General features: G+C 41.2%; 3 protein-coding genes across 3 annotated transcripts in view; 2 read left to right on the top strand and 1 right to left on the bottom strand.

Moving 5' to 3' along the window:
* Positions 1–1,214: 1,214 nt before the first annotated feature.
* terb1 (telomere repeat binding bouquet formation protein 1) lies at positions 1,215–11,856 on the bottom strand. The gene is made up of 20 exons (XM_008296497.1): positions 11,788–11,856; positions 11,581–11,691; positions 11,312–11,443; positions 10,819–10,950; positions 10,504–10,564; positions 10,243–10,364; positions 10,010–10,138; positions 9,765–9,917; positions 9,531–9,662; positions 9,233–9,358; positions 8,649–8,785; positions 8,472–8,563; positions 8,046–8,110; positions 7,863–7,940; positions 7,151–7,372; positions 4,077–4,127; positions 3,915–3,980; positions 2,934–3,010; positions 1,696–1,851; positions 1,215–1,593 (listed from the first exon to the last, which is right to left on the bottom strand). Exons 1-20 carry the CDS (start codon positions 11,822–11,824, stop codon positions 1,573–1,575), a joined length of 2,100 nt encoding a protein of 699 aa, XP_008294719.1. The 5' UTR covers positions 11,825–11,856; the 3' UTR covers positions 1,215–1,572.
* Positions 11,857–12,875: 1,019 nt separating this feature from the next.
* Positions 12,876–18,134, top strand: pdp2 (putative pyruvate dehydrogenase phosphatase isoenzyme 2). The gene is made up of 9 exons (XM_008296490.1): positions 12,876–12,954; positions 13,371–13,513; positions 13,640–13,855; positions 14,050–14,169; positions 14,247–14,533; positions 15,555–15,660; positions 15,746–15,982; positions 16,063–16,362; positions 16,505–18,134. The coding sequence occupies exons 2-9, from the start codon at positions 13,433–13,435 to the stop codon at positions 16,778–16,780; spliced, it is 1,623 nt and encodes a 540-aa protein (XP_008294712.1). The 5' UTR covers positions 12,876–12,954; positions 13,371–13,432; the 3' UTR covers positions 16,781–18,134.
* A 528-nt stretch (positions 18,135–18,662) lies between these two features.
* LOC103368209 (B-cadherin) overlaps positions 18,663–22,503 on the top strand; it is a 6,861-nt gene continuing 3,020 nt past the window's right edge. The window contains exons 1-11 of the mRNA XM_008296495.1: positions 18,663–18,713; positions 19,033–19,122; positions 19,203–19,343; positions 19,441–19,596; positions 19,981–20,122; positions 20,213–20,385; positions 20,458–20,586; positions 20,671–20,856; positions 21,750–21,994; positions 22,081–22,223; positions 22,317–22,503. Coding sequence (XP_008294717.1) covers positions 18,663–18,713; positions 19,033–19,122; positions 19,203–19,343; positions 19,441–19,596; positions 19,981–20,122; positions 20,213–20,385; positions 20,458–20,586; positions 20,671–20,856; positions 21,750–21,994; positions 22,081–22,223; positions 22,317–22,503 — 1,643 coding nt within the window. The remainder of the gene's footprint in view (positions 18,714–19,032; positions 19,123–19,202; positions 19,344–19,440; positions 19,597–19,980; positions 20,123–20,212; positions 20,386–20,457; positions 20,587–20,670; positions 20,857–21,749; positions 21,995–22,080; positions 22,224–22,316) is intronic.

Raw genomic sequence — 22,503 nt, 5'->3', positions numbered from 1 at the left:
TCTTGACCAAGTAGTCAGCGAACTGGTATGAGTGGTCTCAAAGGGAAAACTGAGCAGTGACTGTTAGTTTTGCCAGTCTGACAGGAACACAGCCTAATGAAGGAAGGACTTCAGGACCATTTCCCTCAAGACGTGCAAAGTGAAGCTGCTCCATTTCACAAAGACAATAATCATTATCTCTTGTCCAATTCCATAATCACATCAAGTCCAACTCCCAAATAAACATTGTGTCTTGTCCAGACACACCTAAGTTCAGCAGCCTACGCCTCAGGGCATGGTAAATGGGTAAGTCCCATGGTTTTGGCAACACACTGATGAGTCCCCACAGAGTGGGAGAGGCACTCTTTAGACAGTGATCTCAGTCAAGCTCAGTCTTAGTAAGGGATACAGTTTGCAGACTGAGCTGCTTCTTGATGCACACCGAGAATAGATAAGCAGCATGATTTGCACTAGTTGTGATTCCTGTCATACCAGAGGATTTCGGCTCAATAAACAACAGTGCTGGACTCGAGTCCCCTCTCTCCTTGTTGATTTCCTGTTTCTCTACGGACTGCGATGGCCAAAGCAAAAACACAAAGAAAACAGAACTTGGTATTTGCCTCCATGACACCGTATGTCAAGGAAATAACACAAATATGTACACAAATACATATTTATCAGGGTCTAAGCAAAGTGTGAGAAATGCCTTTTTTTTCTTTGCAGTGTTCTTTTTTGCCCAAAATGTCTTCTTATCAGAACAGTTTTTTTTTAAAAAAGCACAAAGTTAACTTCAGTGTATTTTCTGGCTCGCAACTGCGGAAACGGATATGACTTCTTCATGAATTCTTTGGGTCAAATAACATGTGGCCATGCTCTTTTTTTTCTTTTTTACTGGACTAAATTTCCTGACATTTTGACTGTTGAGTTTTATCTAAACTGGCACACAACAACTCTGACATGGCCAAATAACTGCTATGATACAGAATTGGTATAAATGGTTGTCAGAACATTTAGGCTGGTTTGCTTTACAGCCAAAACTCACAAACACATTGTGCTATTGCGGTTAAATCCAGCAGATGTGCAGTGAGTGTTTCTGCAACAAAACCTGGACATCAATAAATGTACATTTCTCAAAGGTTGTAAACTTAGTTCCCATTCTAATGCAATCTGGCACAATTTAACTTTTAACTTAACAATCTAGCTTTACAAAAACTCCCAACACTGTTTGATTTAGTGTCAAATGACACTTTATGCAACATGAACGTATAAATACAAACACTGTTTGAAAGTCAGTTCACATGAATCAAGTACTTGACGGAGAATGTTGACAGTGCAACTTCAGAAACTCAAACAATCCCCAATACCTGTCAAAGCACAGAAATGTGTTGCAGAAAATATTTTAAAAACTGCAAACATATGCAAAGTACTAAAGTCAAACAAACACTCAAGTATATTGGTATATGGAGCATATACTGTATAGATCACTTGAAAGTGAGTGCAGTGTTGTAAACTGGATAAAATGAGGGTCCTGAAAATAAATCCACATAGCTGATATATTAATAAGCTGGCCCAGGATCGCAGAAATATGACTTTTCACAGCCGGCATCCTGGGTTCTGCATTTTTGAAGGCAAAACAAGAAAGAAAATAAGATCTCAGATTGCATGTCAGTGTAATTTCAGTTATCTAGGAAACTCATTTCAAGGTTTTCTCATTACCATTAGGCGCCTGTATTTGTTGGCCAGATCAACATTGGTGCGTCCAGGTTGGAAGGGATAAGACCACAAGATGGAGTTCCAGGAGAAGCCAAACTTCTCAACTCCGGACAGTAGGTAGTGCACCTCTTCACAGCTGAAGTCTTTCCTCCTCCTTCGCTATGAGTATAAACACGAAATGCAGAAGAGACAAAAATGACACATGCAAATGTACACTTGACCTACTAAAATACATCTACCTTATTATTACAGTAAGTACCACCTGGTTGAGGTCATGCTTTCCTAAGCTATTAAACTGTTGATGCCTTTCTAAGCTCTGCATAATCATATCAAAATAAATGAAATAGGAGAAAATGTGCTTTCAAACATCTGATTTTCATTATTCATGCTCACGCTGCCTGCGACCAATAATAAAAGACTACACTCGTGGTTTTATTAATTTCAGTCCATTAATTGTGCATAAATTACTCAGAGCCATTCCACAGAGCACCCTGAACACATTTTAACTGACAACCCACGTCAGTATACAACAATAAACGTTGAGACTGAACACATGGGCTCTGTGTGTCAAAGGTTCAGCATCATTGCATGGCACTGCTGCTGGTGTATTCACTAGTCTGTCTGTGCAGATACTCAGTCATCAAGGTCATAGTGAGAGCTTCAGTAGAAGGCAACTGGACTTCTCTGTCTGGATCTCGAAGGCGTTTCATCTCTCATCCCAGAGGCTTCTTCAGATCTTTAGAAGAAGAACTGAAGAAGTGAAACGTCTTCAAAAACCAAAAAAGTCCAGTTGCCTTCTACTCAAACACTAGTCATGTATAAATCACGATTTCAAAGAAATCAAGTTAAATCTTTCCCAGTCTGAAAAGTAAAAGGGAAAATTGTTCTCATTTACTGGCAGCAAACCGCACACATTTTGTAAATAATCTAAGTACAACTTTGAATTAACTTTAACCACTGTCATCCTTAAACACTTAAAAACATTAGATTATCCACTTTAGCTTAAGAAAACAGGATGTCTGTTTGCAGTGTGCAGGAACTGATGTGAGAGAGCTCTGTCAGGGTTAAATGATTGTCGGTAACGTGGTTAAGTGAAACTATTCCTAACTGTATATTTAACGTTTTTACAGCTTTAATGCACTGCAGCATGCACTGTAGTCATGGCATTAAATGATTTTGGAAAACTTGGCAAGGCACGTATAAACACATTTTTCAGAGAAAACATTCTTTCAGACTCTTACAGTGGAACAGTGGTCTGTATTAATCTTCGGCTGATCATCAAGAGCTTTATGTCCGCTCTTACTCCTGCTTCTTCTCTCTGTATTTGAAACATTAAACAGTTTGAGTTTGAATAGGTTTTACAACTCATTCTGTTTCAACAACATATTAACTGGACTTAACATCCAGAGAGACAATGTCTTATCAAATCACTTAATACAGCTGCCCTGAGATGGCTGATGACAGAAAAAAGAAGAAAGGGAAAAGAGTTAGGATAGAAAATGTATAACGGGAAGAAGAGAACAGTGGAAAAACAGCTGAACATGCTGTAAATGTGGACTGTGCAGTGGAAGAAAAAAAAAAAACTATTGACTCTCGCAAAGTGAGCATTGGAAAAAGCATTTGGCTAAGAGGTAAGAAGAAACAGTAAATCTCAGCATGACAGCAGTGAAAGACTGCACTGTACGACGGTGCCTCTGCATTGCAACACCACAGCAACTCTTGAGCTACAGCGCGTCTAACCGAGATGAGATGAACTGGCAAAAACCAAGAGGAAAGGGAGATGCATGGAAAAACTATTCACAGAATAAATCAACATATCATTTCAATATACAGTACGGCAAATGTAACGTAAGCACAGAGGATACTAAATCATAATGTCAAAGCCGCTCCTCTTTCACGACCATGTCACTGTCATAAGCATCAGGATAGACTATTTCAATATCTTTCTCTCTCTCTCTCCTCCCCCCCCTCTCTCTCTGTCTCTCTCTCTCACACACACACACACACACACTGTGTTATACAGAGTGTGAAACAGCTTAATACAGCTGTGCAGCTCTGAACCAGCTCTGGCCTGCACTGTGAGAACACTGGCTGCAGTTCAACATTCCTTCTGCTCTTTGGTTTGTCTGCTGCCAGGAACACATTGCAGAAGACAGCTCCTACCACAGACTCTCAATCATAACATTCACACACACACACTTAAAGCAATCTACTTAAAATACCGATATGTGATATTGCCAATCTATCTCCAGGAAGATGCCGTCTTTTTAGGGGTGCCAAAGCTGGACCTGAAAGGAATGACGGGATCGATGCTGCTGAATATGGCAAATATGTAAAATAGCAGTAAATGATGTGTTGGTGTGGATGTCTGTATTATTTCATACCAGTAGATATATCCTTCTTAGCTCTTCTGTGCAGTGGAGTCAAAGTGATACCTATAAAGAAATCTAAGTTACACACTGATAGAATATTATACATGTATGCTACATCTGCAGGTCACAATAACAGGTAACAACCTGCATGTATTCAGATTATTTGTTTAGCTTTCAGGAACAACTTGTTGACTGGACAGACTTCTTGCGTCATGTCTTGACTTTGAGTTTAGTTGTATCAGACAGGTTTGGTTTAAAGGATTAAGAAGACACGTTGGGACTCATGCTCTGTTTGATTTATCAATAGCTGCCCAGCACAGGTGTGTCAGAGAACATCAGCCTCTTGTGTCTCACCGTTTGCCACCAGTAATTATCATCATTATCATCATGTTGTCTGTGTTATTGAGCTACTACAGTATTGCTGGGAGCTACATTGCTGTCCATATCGTTGTAACTGACTGATGGAGAAGTGACACCTCTAATTCTAATAGTATAACTTTGCCATTTTATAGTGTTGCCTTCGAAAAAGCACCCATGCTAAAACTGTAATATTTTAGAAAGCAAAGATATTATTGGAGTTGTGCAACTCAGTCATGCAGTGAATTTTATGAACTTAAACCTCAGTTAAATCCTGTCTGACACAGGTTTAAGATAAATCTTAGAAAAGTAATCTCAGGAGACGTTTAGGAGATTTCTACAGGACACAGCAACCAGGTTCATACCAAACCAAAAGTGGAGTTTAAACTGCAGCTTCTGAGAGCACAACAGTGGGTTCCCTTGACCCAGATAAAGTGCAGCTACGTCAATGGCTAAGCCCTGTTTTTTCTTATTGTATTTGTGCATTATTTTTTGTTTAACTGTGTTTGATTTAATTTAGATTCACAAAATCGTATTTTTAAAGTCATTGTTATTCTGTTGAATCGAGTTAGATTCTTTCCATACTGTGCTTTTAGACATTGGTGTGTTAAATATATCCCTAACAATCCTTAAAACTCACCTCACGCTCTCTTTTTTAAAAAATCAGCTGGAGGCCACTGCACCTGTTGTAGCCTCTCTGTTTTACAAGTCTCAAGTCTCTGCATAATTTGTTTTTTTAATATCGTGTGATTTGCTGTACATGTAATCTGTTTTTGTTCTTCCTGTTGTTTGTATGCCGCCTCTTGACCAGGTCGTTACTGAAAATGAGAGCCAGGGCTCAACGAACTTATCTGGCAAAATAAAGGTTAAATAAACTAAAAGAAATATTTGCTATATAATTTATACCATTGTACTTCTTTGAGAGGTGTTCTGGCAGGAAGCTCTTGGCGTTTCCTGCTCTCAAAGGTCAAACATTTTATATCAGTAGTTAAATACTGTGACTGTGTGTTTCCTATTTAGCCCATTAAAGTAACAGTTATGAAGTAATAGACAAGGACAATAAAACTGTTTGTTCCACGATAACAGGGCTAAAGCTCAGTTAAGTTCCAAAACGACTATTAGTCTACAAATAGTTTACAAATACAAACTGTTAAGCAATGAAAGCATGAGTAACACATATTTCAGTGCACTGATGACATAATGCGCATTACAGACAAAGTCTGAAATGTTGCCCACACCCATGTCCCAACATCTGTATATTTCCTGACAATTGCAGTACTATTCAGTCCATGTTGCAGTCGTAGATTAGTCAATGCTATCCTCACCAAATTATAATGATTGGGGTCAGAAAATGCAGAACTTAAGCACACAAGTACGGTTAGAAAATTACAACAAAACTCAGTTGGACACACAAATAGATGCCTTTTAATTGTGAGCACCCACAAAGAAATACAGCAGTGTTGGGTGCAAATATAGAAGATAGCACTACGTTTCAAGGAAATTTATACAATTAATTTAATATTTTTGTGCTAATTTGGAACCTAGAGGTTGATTATGGAAAACGGTTTAGCAAAAGGTAAACAAAGGTAAAGACTAGCAAAGGAGTGACTGCTGAACTAGCAGAGGACTGGGACAGTACAGACTCGGGACGCTCTTGAGACAGATAATCCAGATGTAGAAATGGGAAGGCCAGTGATGCTAGTGATGTGTCTACCCAATGAGATTGTGTATCAAAGTGTAAAGAATTGCACCCATAGTGCTCAGCATGAGGAACATTTTTGTCTGTTCTACATTAAACTTCGATACGGAGCACGTGATATGAAGCCCTCTATGGTGTAAAACCTTGTCAATCAGCCCTTTCATATAAAACTTACAAACCAAGGCTGTCGCAAACTGAGTAGGACATCATGTCAATCAGCCGTCAGGCTATACAAAGAAACCCGATACTGTTACTAATGTTGAGAAAATATTCAAAGGGCACACGTAGTAGCTGTATCAACATGTAGTACTGAGTTAAATAACACCTCAGACAACACAGTGAGGAGTAAACCTCATGGTAGCTTTAGGCCTTTTCTTTGATGTTGCTTTTACTTGATTGATTATCTGTCCTTATCGGGTGATAAATTGGCTGTTTTGAGTGAGTGGCCTCATATTAGACTCAGGCTCTGATTTTTCTGACTCATAAAACATCTATCGAGTTTAGGTAGAATTCTCCAGTTGTGGAAAATAAATAACACGAAACAAAAATGCTCTATTTAGCAAACTAATCCATTAGGGCTTATCGATGTATCTGACTGATACTGCAATTGCAATTTGATTTGCAATTTATTTTTCTTTTGAGTCCAGCTTCGGTTCAATATTCTGTGTGTAACAGATTTAAAACATGTGATGGCACATATGTGATACCATCAAAAGCATGACTGTCATACAAGGTGGACAGCATGAATTTAGTAAACCACTTATACAAGAGTTCCCATCCTGGCTCAAACGCATGATATAACACATATCCTGACTTTCAGCCTTTGCAATTTGCTAACTGCATTTTCTGGATTTATACTTAAAGTTGCGTAATTGTACATCCCTAAAATCAATTCTATCATCATGTCCTGCTTTACAGGAACTTTTAGAGTGGGTGAAATGTACTCCTTGATCAATCAGAATGCGTGACAAGAACTACACCTGCTGGTATGATGGATTCTGTGTGCAAATATAAATCTAGGGCCTCTTACCTTTCCAGTTCTCAGAGCATCTCTGTGGCTCTGCCCTCTCTGGGTCTGTGCGCTCGACAGTGTTGTCATGATGTTCTTTCCTCAAGTAAAGGTTGCAGTGACGTATCCTGAATTGCTCTGTGGCCTCTTGGAGAGCTTTGTGCATGTCACAGCTGTGGGGGCAAGAGCTTTGGAGGGTCGCAAAAGTGCGACTGGTCACCTCCTCAAATGGTAACACACAACCTACAGGACATAAAGAACAGAGATACACGGACTTAACTTAATAACAACTTGTGGAAATGCAGTGTTTCCATTGATGCATCTGAATGATTCCTTAAAGTTCAAAAGTATAATAACAAGGATGCATATTTAAATGGCCTTAATAAGAAGTCCCAAGAAAGCCTGTACATGTAGAAGGCATTCTACACTGACCCAGGACTATATAGGCCTGGACCTACACTGTCAAGATCACCTTAGAAAAATTATTTGAAAGGGAAAATAAGTGACTGAGAATCTCAGGACCTAAACTGTCACCCCAACCTACAAGTACAAAACCTCTGCAGCACTGAACCTTGCACTATTCTTCAAATAAAAAAAAAAACATAACTTCTTTGTAATAAATAAAATAGAGCAAATGCAATCTGATACAATGCACTTATTTGAACTCTCAACACACAGTAGATAATACAACATAGAGAGCATTTCACTGAGGGCCACCTTTATATTCTCCTACCTGCACACCGGCTATGAGAGACAGACTGTTCCCCCACAATGGCTCGGCCCGCCTTACTCATCTCACTGTCCTGTAGCTCTAAACATAAACACACATTACTTGAAAAATCATGCTAGTAACAACATGTCTACTGAAAACTAACAATAAAACCAAGTAGTCAAAAGGCATGAGGGTGGTTCTTACCATCAGTCCATCTTATCTCTTGTGGTTTTGTTTGCCTCACTGGTAATGGGGGCTTAAACAAGTGACTCAACAAAAACAGAAAGAATGGTTATCAATCATGTCTTTACACAAGTTTTTTCAAATAACTCATCAACACAGAGCAGCTCTACTGACCTGTTTGCTGGATGTGGCTCACTGCCTCTCTCTAGTGACTGTACATGAGAAGACATTAAGGCTCCTGTACCGTTGCACACTGAACACCACACACCCACTCCGCTGGTTTTAGTCTTCTCTTTCCAGACACTTGTGCTGCTGGTAATTCTCTTCAATTCACTGTTAGTCTCATTCTCACCCGTGTCTTGGACAGTTTCAAGTTGAACACAGCTGTTACCACCTGCCTGTGCGTGCTTATATGTGGGAATGGTTTTAATCCCCTCCTTCCGTTGCAGTGCTAGAGGTAAGGCGGGGGGCACAGATGCTTGGCCTTGCTCCTCAGGTAAAGTTGGTGGATTTATGTCTTCCTGCTCTTCGCCAACATCCTAAACATGAGCATATGCACACATCATGAATCACCTCGATACACGCTGGTCAGATTGCAACAACGTGTGCGAATGCATGTCTAACCTTCAGCTGTCTCATCTCTAGCAGGTCAATCCTGCGCAGCAAATCTCTGGCTGAGTGTCGGAAACCTTCCATGTTTGTAAAAGGTTTCAAGTTTTCAACCTGTTTTGCTATCGGACCATCCGCTCCTAAGCACATGGCTTTACAGACCAGACAAAGAGGTAATTATGAAAGCTCCTTATTGTAGATTTCAATCACTCATTCTCTCCACTTAACTATTATTTAATGAAGTGAAAGAAATGTTAACAATGCTGTGACATACCTTTTTTAACACAGTATTGGTTAGAGAAGAAATAACACCTGATCTTTACTGCCTTAAGAACACAGTGTTATACTGAGCCTGTTTACTTTTGGTTTGATCATTACTATGGTATGTGAATTTTTTCTTTAATATGAAAGAGCAAGACAGCGCATTTAAATGATTTAATGTTTCAAAATCCATTTATAATATATTTTGTATTTTTAAGCTATTTTGCCAATAACAAGCATGGGTGGCAACATGGCAACTATCAGCGCTAAACAGCAATGTCATAGAGTCTCTGAAATGTGAAAACATACAGAATAATAGCGATAATGTTTCGACTTACTGGCCTGTTTGCAAGCCTGCAATACAAATGTGGCAGCCTTCCGAACCTCCTCGCATGTGTCTTCTGTGAGTAACGTTATGATAAGGGGCAGGCCTCCACACTGGATCAGCTGGGACTGGTGCTCCCCTACAGACAGATATAAGCACACAGTAGTGAAAAATACATGACCAGTGGGTTGCAATCTTCAGAGGAGGAAGACCGCTGCACTAAGTGAGAGTCTATGTGCTTAAAATGTAAATTGGAAGACACTCAGAGAAAATGTGACACAGAAAAATAGTGTACTATTGTGCAGTCTCACCAGAGGTCTCAGTCAGGTGGCCCAGGGTTAGTAAAACAGGGAGTCTGTCCTGAGGGTCCAGGTGGGGACTGGCCAGCAAAGAGAGAAGGTGGGACACTACACCATACTGAGCCAGACCTGAAGCCAGAGCAGCTACAAAAAAATACAGATTGTGAACAGTGAAGGGAAGTGTCTTTAAGGTTGTTAAAGCAAACTGTTAAGATGTATGCATTTGTCTTTGAGAGCAGTACGCACAGTTGTCAGTTATGCAAGCTGACAGAGTCTTGGATATAATGACAGAAAGCTGGCAAGACAATAAGCTTGTATCTGCAGTAGAAGCGAGACGAACTAGTGCAAGAGTGAGAGTCTCCAAACCCCCAGAGGCAAAAAAGTTCTCCTGAACAAACGCTGCAAAAACAAAGAAGTCGTGAACATTTGTCATATTACCTAAAAATAAAAATCACTGTTTTAGCACAAACTATTCTGCCTCTTTAACTTACGGTTGTTGGCAACGGTCATTGCTATGAAGGAGCAAATGGGCTGAAAAATGTCAGTGCGGGACAGAGAAATCTGCTGAAGCCAGACTTTCATTATGGGAAAAGCTGCCACACAAATACGCTGACTCTCCTCTGCAACACAAAACAAAGAAAGATGCAACAGAGTAAAAACTGCATCTGGATTGTTTTACATAGTAACTGCTCAGTACAAGACACAGATACACAGATAACATTACCATTCTGAGGATTGTTGACACATCCACAGAGAGCACTTGACACAGACGCCCAAAGTTGGTATGTTTGAGTAGCACCAGCTAATTTCATGGTAGCCCCTGTGGTGGAGAGGGGGAAAGTAGTCCTGCAAAAATATAGATTTTTTTTTAAACTTTTTTTGCTCATATGACTGTTTTTTTTTCCCAAACTAAAATCTGTATAGCTAACTTGGTGAGGATGGTGCATAACCACAAGACTACAGAGAATTTAGCATTGCAAAGTACCTAAAGCGGTCCAGCAGAATATCAAGGCAGCCAGTTGTTTGGGCTAAAGTCTGTCCCAATTCTGCAACAGCACACATACACATGAGGGCAACAAAGGTATTCACAACAAAAGCATGATCTTCACACTCTTAGAAGTCAATAAAAAAAAAACTTTCTCAGCTACACTCAGCTCCACAGGTATCAAATAGCTTTCATGAGCTTGAAACTAAACCAAAGAAAAGGTCATATAAAGAGAAAGAAAAAACATGCACATAAATGTGACGGCCAATCCTGTAACTTTGACTCATTCTGTCAGTCGAGGAGCCTTGATCTTACTGTTGTTGGCTACCAACACAAACAGCAAATAGACAGAAACTCTCTTCTGTGCCAGCGTGAAGTCTTCTTTCATCAAACACCCAGCAAGGTCTAGAAATGTCTCCTTCCTGCACAGAGAATTCTTGCAGTACACTACCAGAAAGAAAGATAAATAGTATATTATCAACATGTTAAACTGTAATTTACTTAAAAATGATTAGCACACAAAATATATGCTCAGTGTACACACAAATAAAATACACTAATGCTGTGTCTCAGTTCAGAACCACAGCCTTTGATGCCCACATAACTAAATGGGGGTGACAAAGTGGTCTTCATTAGCCATAGGGTCCAGGTCTAACACCCACATACCCCACTTTTGCTTGTTTTTCCTTAACAAGCAGATTCGCCCCAGGTTTTGAGTGCAGCAAATGACACAACTTCTTGCTACGGCATTTTTCTAAAGATGTGCCCCTCAGCTGAGACCCAGCAACTATCTCACATATGTACCTACCATTAGCTTCTGCCAGGGTGCCAAGAGTAAAGAGTGCAGTCTCCTTAACATCTGAATGAACAATACTGGATTTGTAGAGGCTATACACAAATGCCACACCTCCCAATTGTCGAAACAGGTCCACATTATCCTCTGAAATAAGAAACATTTAAAGACAGTGGATAGGCAAGGTGTTATGCTGAACATGTAAACTGAACTCAGTAATTAGAATGCATTCATTAGACAGATGCAGCCAAAAAATTGATCTTACATTGGTGGTTCATTCTTACCTCTCTTTTCACAGATTGAATGGATGGTGAGAAGAGCTTGTTTCTGCAGGTTGGGACATTTCATCTGAAACTTCAGACACGCCAGCAGCAAACTGAGATCTCTCTTAATGGCTGGAAGAAACGGATATTTTATAGATGTATAACGTTACATCCGCACGTCTATAAATACTTCATTAAAACGGTGAAGTCAGCGACTATGACACTTACTATTACGGTTGTTGACGCAAACCTCTGTCTTATCCATGCCCCTGTTGACTCAGTGTGTAAAAGCCATTGTCAGATGCCACAAGTGTCTGGCTAGCTAAATATGAAAAGAATATCAACTTCTACTTCCCTCGTCTAACCAGTCATCCACTGCCAACGTCATTCACTGCTAATGCTAAATGCTACTTTTGGAAAATTGCGCTAGCTAGCTATAGCTAACCGAGCTAACTTACGTAAATTTAAATATTAAACTTCGAGTAAAGCGGCAAGTTTCTTAAAGCACAAATTTGTTTCCATGTCCAAACTAACTTCCTCAGTACTCCTCACTTGTCAGTGAACAAAGAAAATAGTTGGTTATCGCGATAAAATAGTAGCATTAGCATTAACTTCTACGATTAACCTCCAGGAATCATCGCTACTGGAATAGTGACGGGACTTCGACACTCAGTGTTACCATAGAAACAAGCACGTACTCAGGCTAGCAGCAAACTTGAAATATTAAGTTTGAAGATAGACTGATTGAAACTATCTCAACCTCAATTTCAAAATTAGGGGAAATATAATTTAATTTTTAATGGTTTTAAGTTTGCTGGCTTTAGCTCGTTTGCCGAGAAAGAACAATATGGATCACTAATGTCAGATTTTCTCTGATTTCTCTAGCGCCATAGTGTTTGTTTTTCTTCGGTGTTTTAATCAGATTTTTATTTAATTTTACTGTATTATTTTTTTTATTTAGACCTAGCACTCTAGCCCTGCACCCATGTCTTGGGTTTGTCATTGTGAAAGGCACAATCTATTTTTAAGAAGTCATTCATCATGTGTGTCTGGGCAGAAATTGAGCAGAAAAATGTGTTACACAGTCATTTCCATAGCTCTAAAATTATTTCAAAAAAAATAAAAAGAACTTTTTATTTTTTAAAACTACATAGAAAGCTGATGATGATTAGTCCCTTCTTTTCTTACGCGTTTCTTTCTTCTTCCAAATGCTATCTGCAACAAAGGTGGACAGCAAAAAAAAAAAAACATCAACCCCCCAAAAACTACAACCACACAGTTTATGACTACAACTGTGCGTCTGACGTAGGTGTCACATGTCCCCGCTTTTGCTCTCATGTTTTGGAGTAGGTGCCTATCGACCGACGTTGATTCATTCGTACTTTTACTAAGTTTGTAAGTGTCTAATTAAGTCGTTTCTTCAATTTATTTGAAATATTTGCCACCTCTGTATGATTGTATTCAATGTAGGTTATGTTCTAACGTAAACGTTAGTCGCTCATCAGTTAACAGAACCGTAGCCGGGCTAGCCAGCTAGCAAGCTAACTTTACGTGTTATGTATCGTCAGGTCAGTGATATGTGACAGGCTTGTTTCTGTAACACACAGAAACGGCATACGTATATGCATGCTGCTCGGTATTAGCTTCGAGCAAGTCGAATATTGTATTAATTTAAAGCTGCCAAACTCATACTGGGTCGCTACTATTTCCGGTAGCCCCCTGAATGTCATGTGTAGCAGAACTGTAGCGGTGTCACCACACATATCTCATACGTACGTGTACATGCTATAATGTATTAACTTCCCTTTCAGCTTGGCATCGATATTACTGTGATTAAGGTGCGCAAAATCCAACCAGCAGCGGTGCATTAGCGATGTATGGACGTGTGTACGCGAGCATCCTTCAAAGAGCTTCAAGCTACACGTTGGCATTTTATTCTGCAGCCCCATTCCAGGTTTGTGTTCTGACTGACTTCTTGCTTAACTTAGACGATTATATTGTTATATTCAGAAATTTTCTTTTACGTTTTGTCACTTTTTTTTTTTTAATGTTGCCATCACTCTTTTTTTGGGTCATTCAGTATGCCCCACTTCTAGCACTTCCTTCCTCTCAGCCTCAACCAGTCCACCGGTGTCACTGCTCATCCTGGAGTCTCTTCAGATCAGACCAGTTGTGCTGCACTGGAGAGGAAGCTGGAAACTGGTCTCCAAGAGGCCGATACCTCTCCACTCGTCAGGATCTAGACTTCCAGCTGAGCCGAGTCCAGATCAACAGTATTCTGAGAACCAATGAGCAGGTAATGAGTGGCGCAGAGACAGTCTCTGGATAAGGAAGACAACTACCATGTTGTATTTTAAAACAGAGAAGACTGTTTTTCTGATAGAAGTGGGCATTAAAATGCTGTTTTGTTTTTTTAAAAAAACACTGACAGATCAGTTTGCGCACATCTATGAATAACTCAGTGTGCGTGTGTGTGCATCTCTGTTTCAGACTGTTAATGTGCCAGAGTTTGATGGGAGGGGACTCAGTGCTGTGAGAAAGTTTGAGAGTAACCAGCTCGCTGCAAACACTCCTAATGAGGATCGTCGCAGTGCAGCCACCTGCTTGCAGGTACACATCTACTACCCTCCGTTTGTACATCAGTCTCACTGTATTTGTAAAACTGAATGCATTTTTTCCCTTTCTAGTCAAAGGGCATGCTCTTTGGAGTGTTTGATGGCCATGGGGGATGGGCGTGTGCTCAGGCTGTCAGCGAGCGGCTGCTGTATTACACAGCAGTTGCAATGATGCCAACAAACATCCTGGAGGAGCTTGAGAAATGCATGGAGCATGGCAGACCTGTTCCTCCCATCTTGCAGTGGTATAAACATCACGCAGACTTTAATTATCGTGAATCTGCATCCCTGTACACTGACCACCTCCGCGTCTTCTGGCAAGATTTACTGGACGGTGAGGAACACGGCGAGGGCATGAGGTAGGAACACGCGTGCATCTCTTGTTAAATTCTGTCAAATTGGAAGAATTCATTTAAATATGTTGTTGTTGTTTTTAAAAGCAATGCATTTCTTTTTATGTGTGTGTTTTTGCTTATTCACATAAATGTATTAAAAAAAAACTATGTAAATGTGAAAGCTTTGACTGGCCTTAGGCAAGATTTTCCAGTCTGGGGAAAAACTGTAAAACTCAGCACACCTGTGAGGAACAAGCAGGTCTTTGAATGTGAGCTGTGTAGCGACACTGTGATCGTGGAATTGGGATACGGTGATAAAGTGACAGTGAAATTTCTCATTGATGAAGGCTGTCAAAGTTGGTGGGCTTAATGTATTGACAATGAAAGGAAATGAATACCTCAGAAAGTTTTTAGTCTCTTGACACATTAATCATGGGTACTATGCGTGTACAGTTCTATGTGCAGAAGTATGTCCATATGCAGGTCTTTGGACAGTGACACAATTTTTTCTTTTAGTGTTGCTTCTGCACCACTGTGGATTTGAATAGATCTGAAATGAAGTAATCAAGATGGAACTTTTAAGAACTTCAGCAAAAATATTGAGATTAATGTAATATGTAGAAAGTGGCTGTTAACACTCAATGCAGTATTTATGTTGAACCCTTTGAATTAAAGCTGAGCGTTTACACTTCAATCACATCTTGATAACTTCATTTTAGATCCACTGTGGTGGTACCAAGAGGCAAAATTATGAAAATTCTGTCACTGTCTAAATACTCCGGGGCTTTGCCGTATAGCTATGTTTATGCTTGTACACACAACTGACTGGTTTTCCTTTAACTTCCCTCCATTATTGTTTTATTTTATTTATTTTTTTTAGGCTTATTTTTTAAGGATAAGTAAACAGGATGAAACACTGCCACATACCAACGCCTTGTAGTCGAAGCTAATTTGCAGAACTCTTCCCTAGATGGGCCTTTTAAAACACGTAAGCCAACAAAACAAGACATGCTAGGACACAAAGCTTAACAATCTTCTGTTTTAGTCCTAAAGATGCTCTGGATTGCGCTTTCAAGCGGCTCGACGCTGATATCTCCTTGGAGGCTCAAGTCCCTCTTTCCAATGACCTGATGAAAAGTACAGCCATCCAGGTAATGAGATTGTGCAGTTTTTGCTGCTTCATTGAGTTTAAGGTCACACGGTGCTGATACAGATTCATCATCATCATGGTTCCAGGTTGCATTTGCCGGGTGCACCGCCTGTGTGGCTCATGTCGGCACAGATGGGATCTACGTGGCGAATGCTGGTGACTGCCGAGCGGTGTTAGGGGTACAAAATGAGGATGGCTCATGGAGCGCTTTACCTCTTTCCCAAGACCACAACTCGGAGAACCAGGAAGAGGTGGAACGAATCAAAGCCCAGCATCCACCCTCAGAGAAAGACACGGTGATCACAGACGACAGACTTCTAGGGGTGAGTTTTTGTAGCAGGCGCTCTAAAACCTTTAGATTAAGTGAGTAAGTCACTGGTTTGATCTTACATTCTTCTCTCAGGTTCTGATGCCCCTGCGTGCATTTGGCGATGTGAGATTCAAATGGAGCCAGGAGTTGCAGCAGAGCATTTTATCCAGTCTGGAATCTGGAGTGGACCTTGACTCTCTCAACTTGTATCAGTACACTCCGCCAAACTATCTGACACCACCCTACCTGGATGTGGCACCAGATATAACCTATCACAAGCTGAGACCTCAGGACCGCTTCCTGATCCTGGGCACCGACGGACTGTGGGATGAACTGGGGAGTGAGGAGGCGGTACGACTTATTGGAGAGCACCTGAGTGGAATTCACTTACAGGTTTGTGGATAGTAGAAGTGACGTGTGTTGCTATTCCCTTCATTCACTGCACACAGTTTCCACGTAAAACACATTAATGGGTTTTTGTTCCGTAAATTTGCTCTGAAAAAATGTTTTCATGACCGTCCTTTCTTTTCTCCAGGCTCCTGTGTCCCCGTCTGAGAGGCAGCTAAAACTGGGTCAGATGCATGAACTCCTGCTGAAACGTCGGGCCCGCGCCTCCCCCGCTTTGGACACCAACGCTGCCACACACCTTATCAGACATGCTCTTGGCACTGGGGAGTATGGAGAGCTGTGCCAGGAGAGACTGGCCTCAATGCTGGCTTTGCCAGAGGACCTTGCTCGAATGTACAGAGACGATATCACAGCTACTGTGGTGTATCTGAACTCCGACCTGGCCAGACCTCACCGCAGCTAACAGATGTTTTTATTTATTTATTTTTGCAATCAAAGCTGGACGGAGACATACATTACAGTCAACTCTGTTCAGATCACAGTCAGCAACTACTTGACAAACATTACATCCTGTTACTAGGGCTGGACCCAAATAGCCAACAATTCGTTTGCTGTGCTGGGATCGAGATATCGATTTTGATCCTCGAATATCCTCCCAAAACATTCAGGATATTCGTCATTAATTGGGCCGAATATCTGGAGAACAGCTGTTCGGACCAGCCCTACCTGTTACACGTATATTTAAAGACCCCCTCTGGTGAAAATCTATTTTATTTCCTTGCTTATGTGTGCACATGGTGATTTTTTATGCTAGGAGACATGTCATGAGGAAGTCACTTTCATGGCTGAGCATTTTAATCTCTATTGTACCAATAGCAGTCCCACAAAAACAACACAGATTTAGACTTTTGACATTCCATGCGCAACAAACCTAAAATTCTTTTTATATGTAGGCTGAGACTTTTCATGTCTTCAAAATCCTTCTCCAGTGTTCTAACTTTCTATTGTGTAGCGTAGAATAGTTTGGTAGTGTTTAAACACAAGTGTAGTTAGTTATTGATGTGGAGCTGCTGTGAGTGGGGGAGGGTTGAGTGGAGAGAGAGAGGTCAGGCCGACATGGACCTCTGTGCATTCTGGAGGAAGTGTAGAGTTACATCTGAGCCACTTTAAGGCAAGAAGAGATTCGTTTTATGGAAAGACTTGTTAATATGTAAAGTTGATACACAGAGAGGAAGTTTTGGAGGTTAAATTGATGACCGGAGAGGGAAGGTTTTCTATGTTGTATTGTCTACAGTTACTATTTATAATAACTACACCGTTTACCAGACTTAACACGGGTTACATGTTGGCTGTAGCATTTATCAGGTCAAAAATACAGGTTTTGTGAACAAAAAGTTGTCGTCCTGCAGCGTGTTCGTGGTGTGTTTTTCAGGCTGCTTGTCAACAGTAGAACTGAAGTGCATACAAGTGTACAGACTGAACATACACACACTCAATTAGTTGTTTGTCTTCACTTTTGTTCCTATTTTTCTTGCACATCTTTGCCTTTTTTCCCTCCGTTTACTTGTGTGTGAAGTATCAAGATCCTCTATTTAATGTAATTTTGGTTGGATGTATTTAAATTCCATTCGTTGTTGCAGATGTTTCACATTAAACTGAGAAATTATTTAGTTTTCTTTGTGTTTACTGACAGAAATATTGAAAGTTTTTTTAAAAAAGTAATGGATTTCAAAGGGCAACTTAACATTTTGTGTGGAGTTTGAAGTCCAAACCTGGGAAGTCAGTGGAAGTTTTCAAAATAAACTGTGCTAATGTGCTATTTGTCGAGTGTCGTGGGAGCCGATGTGATTCTTGTTTTGTAAACACGGGTGTGCTCAGAGAAAAAGTTCATCCCCAGTGGTCTGGGTATCCTGCCAACAAATGCACAGCAGAGGTATATATTTTAACGAAAGGTGTTCAAAGCAATCTTCCTGCTGTTTCCTTTTTGTTTTTTGAAATTTCAGAGTTAGTGAATAAATGTCATACAAACCTCTCAGTTTTTGAAAGGTCAGAGGGCAAAGCCTCACCTGCATCAACACTCACCTGCATGACTGACGCTGCCTGTAGTCGCCTCCAACGGTTTTGTTTTTCACTTCGCTGATAAAAATCAAACGGCGACTCAGCATCAGCGGGAGCGAGTTTAAGGAAACCGACAACACGTTGGATTGGAACGGGATCAATTACTACGCTAACGCCAGAGACAAGACACGCTCCTTAAGGAGGGAGAGTAAATGCCTCAGTGCGCCGTTACAACAAAGCTCAATTGGTCCAGGACGGATCTGTAGAGCTTCACACTTGAGGAGATGATGGGGAACTGCAGGTCTTTGAAGGTGCTCTTCTTGCTGTGCCAAGTCCAGGTAAGTGTTCAACTATTAAGTCTGTTTTTTTTTGGCATCAGCTCCTTTGTCCAGCCTTCTTGAACTGTAGCTGTATATTCACAATGTTTTCTTGTTTGTTTTTTTTAACCCCCTCTCCATGTGGTAATGACTTTTGATCAGATTTCCACGTCTACCTGTGTGCATGAGGGTGCACATGAAGTTTTTACTACCTGGATATGAAACATGTCCACCTTTCTACACTGATTTACTGTATTATTTTAAATGATATACAGTACATTAGAGTGCTTAACAAAATGTCTGAATGGGATGGTTTCTTCAAATAATGTTTTCTTCTCAGTGTTTGCCATCTGTAGCTGCTGCAGGGATCCAACCACAATATTTAAACAACTGCCCAAGTAATGAAACGCAAAAAAGAAACGATCTTGAGGTAAATTTAGAAATCATTTTCCGCCACTGGTTGTGACTGAACACTGTATCTGACTTGACACTTTTCCTTAATTCAAACAGAACAGAACGACTGACTCTGTCCCCATCGTTGAGTTTCCAACCACGTCTGGCAGCTTGAGACGCATGAAGAGGGAGTGGGTTATTCCTGCAATTAACTTTCCAGAAAACGACAGGGGTCCATACCCCAAATTTATGGTGAAGGTGAACTGGAGCAGTATTTAGCAAATTAAATAGCTTTGATTGCATTTGCGTCGACTAAAGCCACCTTGACTAATACATTTTAATTTTTGTGATTTAGCTTAAGTCCAGTTATGACGAAAAGGTGGCCATAACCTACAAGATCAGCGGACCGGGGGCAGATCAGCCCCCAGAGGGTGTTTTTACCGTCGATCGGCGATTTGGGGGGATGTATGTGACCCAGCCGCTGGACAGGGAGAAAAAGGACAAATACATTGTGAGCAAAGCATAATCACATTGTTTTTGTCTGTGTTTGTGTCTAGTTTATCCAACATTTAATGAAGTATCCTTGTGAACCACATGAAAGTTCACTGATACTCTGCTGATACGTTATGGCAGGGATCTCCAACAACTCTGGTCCTCGTGAGCTACTGTCCTGCAGGTTTTAGACGTTTCCGTACTGCAACACACCTGACTCAAATGAATGGATTATTAACAGACTTGTGTCGAACTGGACAACAAGCTGTTGGAGATCCATTCATCTGAGTCAGGTGTGTTGCAGCACGGAAACGTCTAAAACCTGCAGGACAGTAGCTCACGAGGACCAGAGTTGTTGGAGATCACTGCTTTATGGGATGGCTGTACGTGCTGTGTGTTCCAGCTGTGGGCTCATGCGCTGAATGAAGGAGCAAAGGCAGAAGAGCCCATGGAGCTGATCATCAACATCATTGACCAGAACGACAACGCTCCAGCTTTCATTCAGAACCCTGTTGTTGGCAGAGTGAGCGAAAGCGCCGATGTTGGTGAGATGAAGACTCAGCAAGCTATACTTTAAGTACTAAAATGTGCACGTTAGGTCCTGACAGTCGGCTTGATCTTGTTTACGTCAACAGGTGATTCCATTGTAAAGGTAACAGCAGTGGATAAGGACGATCCAAACACAAACAACGCTGTGATCAGGTATAGGATACGATCTCAGACGCCGCAAATTCCCAAAGACGTTATGTTTGGCATCAATCCAGTGAGTGGAATGATCAGCCTGAGGGCAGGTGGACTGGACAGAGAGGTAATGTTACCACACTGCTCTTCTCTTTCCAAGGTTTTAAACCCTCCATTATAACTCACTTTCTTGTTTCAGACTCACCCAGAGTACAACCTGATCGTACAAGCTGCTGATATGGAAGGAGAGGGTTTGACAGCTACCTGCACCGTTATTATTGTCATTGCTGACAGCAACGATAACGCTCCACAATTCTATGTGACATCTGTGAGTGAAGGAAATGCCCAAATACTTCATGATAATAAGTTTAATCTGTAAGTTCACAAAGCAGATTTTCCTGCTCTTCCTCAGATATCCACATCAGTCCCTGAGAGTGAGGTTGGAGTGGAGGTAGCAAGACTCAGGGTCACGGACGAGGATGAGCTGGGATCTCCAAACGCCAACACGAAATACTCAATAATCGCAGGCAACAAAGGGGGAGAGTTCAACATCACTACAGGCCCTAATAAAATGGAGGGAATCATCAGGACAGCAAAGGTTAGAAAACACCTGTCAGTTTTTATTAACAAGAAGTACAGCCGTGACTCGACAATCTGACCCGAAATGTAAAACCTTCTTTCATGTAGTTTTCATGATAGCAAGGCTGTCGGATTGTCAAGACGGACGTCGAGATACAAGGAGGGCTTGATGCTGGAAGGCTCATTTGTTGTTAATATTTATTGTTTACAGTTGTTATAATAACTAGTGTGTTGTTCGAACACTACGCATCACTGGATTTCACGTCTAATTGACCAGTGTGATTGTGCACATTCCGGCCACCTCCACCCCGTTGGAGCGCACCCCCGGGGTGGAAGTGGCCGGAACACACAGGCAGTACTTGACTACTGATGATGGTTTAGTTAGTGGTCACAGTTCTGTTTCCACCATCGGTGGCAGCGGCGGGGGAGCGATGGGCAAGATACGCTCCACCACTACCATCCGTGTTTACTTCTGTAAACACTGAGTACACCCACTGCATATGAAGTCGTCATGTCCTCTTCTATGCATGCGGGACACTTTTGGGTCATACAAAGTTCACACAGCAGATCACATACAAGTCGCATTTAACTGGAAATGTGAACAAAAAAATTGGATCTCACAAAAAATCCGAATTGAGCATGAAGTCCTGCAGTGTGAACGTAGCCAATCTGTCTGATTGTTCAGTCAGATAATACGATGTTATCCTGATTGGTGACATAAAATGTCACGTTGGAGTCAGAATCCAAGGCTGTCGGTATGTTAAGGCTATTTTTCATGGGTTCTGTTCGTTTTTCCTAAAAACCTGTCAGATAGCAAGGTTTCTGACTGTTAAGGGTCGGATTCACGACTGTAGTTTTACTCAACACACACAGTCTTCCACATTTTTTTTCTTTCTCTCTGTCACTTCCAAGGAGCTGGACTTTGAGCACATTCCTGCCTTTACTCTGCTGGTGGTGGTGACTAACGAGGCGCCGTTTTCTGGACCGGTGTCTACGTCGACAGCCACAGTCACCGTAAAAGTCATCGACGTGAACGAACCTCCCGTCTTCAGTCCAGCAGAGGTGCACGTTAGCATCTCAGAGGACGCGAAAGTAGGAAATTCTGTGGTGGACCTCAGAGCAAAAGACCCAGACGCAGCCAGGAAACAGACTGTTAGGTGAAAAACCAAAAAAATGTTCACGTCTGTATGGTTGTGCACGGTTCTGTTGAAGTTCTCATCGTGGTTGTGTCTCCTGCTTTCAGATATAAACTCTACAACGACACTTCCAGGTGGCTGAGCGCTGATGTTAACACAGGATCGGTCAACGTTAAAAGCAGCATGGACAGAGAATCCCTCTATGTCAAAGACAGCAAATACACAGTCCTCATTTTGGCTTACGATGATGGTAAAGCTGTCCTATATCTTACCTAATCCTGTCACAGTGTTCATTCCCCCTTTACTGATTATAGCTCACTGAACAATGACTCCTCTCCTCTAGATAACGTTCCAGCGACAGGCACAGGAACTCTGGTTGTGCATTTACTAGATGTGAACGATCATCGTCCTGTGATCAAGCAGAGGAAAGTCAGTCTATGCAACAGTCACCCTTTTCCTGCCCTCCTGGACATCATGGACCCAGATGGGCCTAGTCACGCTGGACCATTTACTGTGGAGCTTCAAGGGGA

The sequence above is a fragment of the Stegastes partitus genome, unplaced genomic scaffold, assembly GCF_000690725.1.
Source record: "Stegastes partitus isolate 25-593 unplaced genomic scaffold, Stegastes_partitus-1.0.2 Scaffold1131, whole genome shotgun sequence".
NCBI lineage: Eukaryota > Metazoa > Chordata > Actinopteri > Pomacentridae > Stegastes > Stegastes partitus.
This window is presented reverse-complemented; position numbering and strand designations above follow the sequence as displayed.